Source organism: Manacus vitellinus, unplaced genomic scaffold (assembly GCF_001715985.3).
Source record: "Manacus vitellinus isolate BGI_N305 unplaced genomic scaffold, ASM171598v3 scaffold_154_pilon, whole genome shotgun sequence".
Lineage (NCBI taxonomy): Eukaryota > Metazoa > Chordata > Aves > Passeriformes > Pipridae > Manacus > Manacus vitellinus.
In genome coordinates this window covers 69945-71820 of record NW_021939093.1, presented here as the reverse complement: position 1 = coordinate 71820, position 1876 = coordinate 69945, and the positions used below count along the sequence as shown (strand labels likewise).

At 64.5% G+C, this 1876-nt stretch overlaps 1 protein-coding gene across 1 annotated transcript in view; it reads left to right on the top strand.

The window, feature by feature from the left end:
* Positions 1-1656, top strand: part of BMP1 (bone morphogenetic protein 1) — a gene marked incomplete at its 5' end in the record, with an annotated part of 10436 nt that extends 8780 nt beyond the window's left edge. Inside the window, 5 exons of the mRNA XM_029958436.1 lie at positions 7-68; positions 146-273; positions 359-572; positions 653-903; positions 1159-1656. Coding sequence (XP_029814296.1) covers positions 7-68; positions 146-273; positions 359-572; positions 653-903; positions 1159-1293 — 790 coding nt within the window. The remainder of the gene's footprint in view (positions 1-6; positions 69-145; positions 274-358; positions 573-652; positions 904-1158) is intronic.
* Positions 1657-1876: the final 220 nt, after the last annotated feature.

The window sequence follows — 1876 nt, the reverse complement described above, 5'->3', positions numbered from 1 at the left end:
CGGCAGCTACGAGTGCCAGTGCCGCAGCGGCTTCGTGCTGCACGACAACAAGCACGACTGCAAGGAAGGTGGGTCCAGCCCGCACCCCGTCCCTGTGGGACGCCCCCATTCCATGCATCTGTGACCCTTTCCGTTGTCCTGCCAGCCGGCTGTGACCACAAGGTGACATCCATCTCCGGGACCATCACCAGCCCCAACTGGCCCGACAAATACCCCAGTAAGAAGGAGTGTACCTGGGCCATCAGCACCACGCCGGGGCACCGCGTCAAGCTGGTAGGGACTGGGGGGTGGGAAGCGCTGGGGTGCCCTCCACTGAGCCCCACTGAGCGCCAGCAACTCCATCCGTCACCTTCCACAGACCTTCTCGGAGCTGGACGTGGAGGCGCAGCAGGAATGCGCCTACGACCACCTGGAGATCTACGACGGGAAGGACGCCAAGGCCCCGGCGCTCGGCCGCTTCTGCGGGGCCAAGGAGCCCGAGCCCATCGTCTCCTCGGGCAACAAGATGTTCCTCAAGTTTGTCTCCGACAACTCCGTCCAGAAGAAGGGATTCGAGGCCGCCCACACCACAGGTAGCGCCGTGGGGCTGGGAAATGTGGCCGTGGGGCGTGGGGAGAGCGTGGCTGCCCCTAAACCCCGGCTTCTCCCCCAGTGTGCGGGGGCCAGGTCCGTGCCGAGGTGAAGACCAAGGACTTGTATTCCCACGCACAATTCGGGGACAACAACTACCCGGGGGGCTCGGACTGCGAGTGGGTGATCATGGCAGAGGAGGGGTTCGGCGTGGAGCTCATTTTCCAGACCTTTGAGATCGAGGAGGAAGCCGACTGCGGATACGACTACATGGAGCTCTTCGACGGCTACGACGGGACGGCCCCGCGCCTCGGCCGCTTCTGCGGCTCCGGGGTGAGCTGGGGAGGAAGGGGGAACGTGATGTGGGGTTGGATTAGCGTTAGGGTTGGGATTAGGGAAGGTTAGGGCGGTGTGAGGGTGTAGGGTGATGGGTGAGGCCGAGCCAGAGCAGCACGGAGAAATCCCCGTCGGAATTCAGGATGGTGCAATGATTTGCACCCTCCCCACTGCAAACCCCTTCCCTCCCACCGTGCCCACACATCCCGGGAATGCCCACGGATCCGAGCACCCCTTCCTTTGCCCTCGCAGCCCCCCGAGGAGATCTACTCGGCCGGAGACTCCGTGATGATCCGCTTCCACTCGGACGACACCATCAACAAGAAGGGTTTCCACCTTCGCTACACCAGCACCAAGTTCCAGGACACGCTGCACACGAGGAAATGAGGGCCGGGGGTCCCGGCCCCCCCCGCGGGCAGGGGAGGAGGAGGAGGAGGGCAGGGAGGAAGGCGGGGAGCGCTGCTGCCCCGCACAGACTGCACGGAGGAGGAGCACACAGCCAACCTCAGCACTCAAGACACGCTCGCACGGGGCGCCGGGGCTCGGGCGCCCACGGCACGGGGGGCACTGGGGGGGTCCCCACTGGCAACCACCCACCCTGGTGCTGGGGGGGGCCGAGTGGGACCTGCTGCCCTTCCCTGCCCCGGCCGAAGCTCTGAATGTACAAACCAGTAACCGGGAAGAGCCCAAAACACACACAAGGTGCTGTCTCTCTCTTGTACCCATGAAATAAATACCCTTGTACTTGGAGCGGGGCAGCCCCGGCCTCTTTGCTTCCACGGCATCCAAAAAATGGGCCTGGAATACTGGGGGGAGAGCCCCCAGCACCCTGCATGGACCCCCATCCTCGGGGTGGACCCCCATCCTCAGGGCTCTGATGGAGCAGAGCCARCAACCCTGAAGGAGCAGCCGGACCGTGTCCCAGGGATGGTGGGATCACCGTGACGGGCGATGGGGTCTGTCAGAGCCC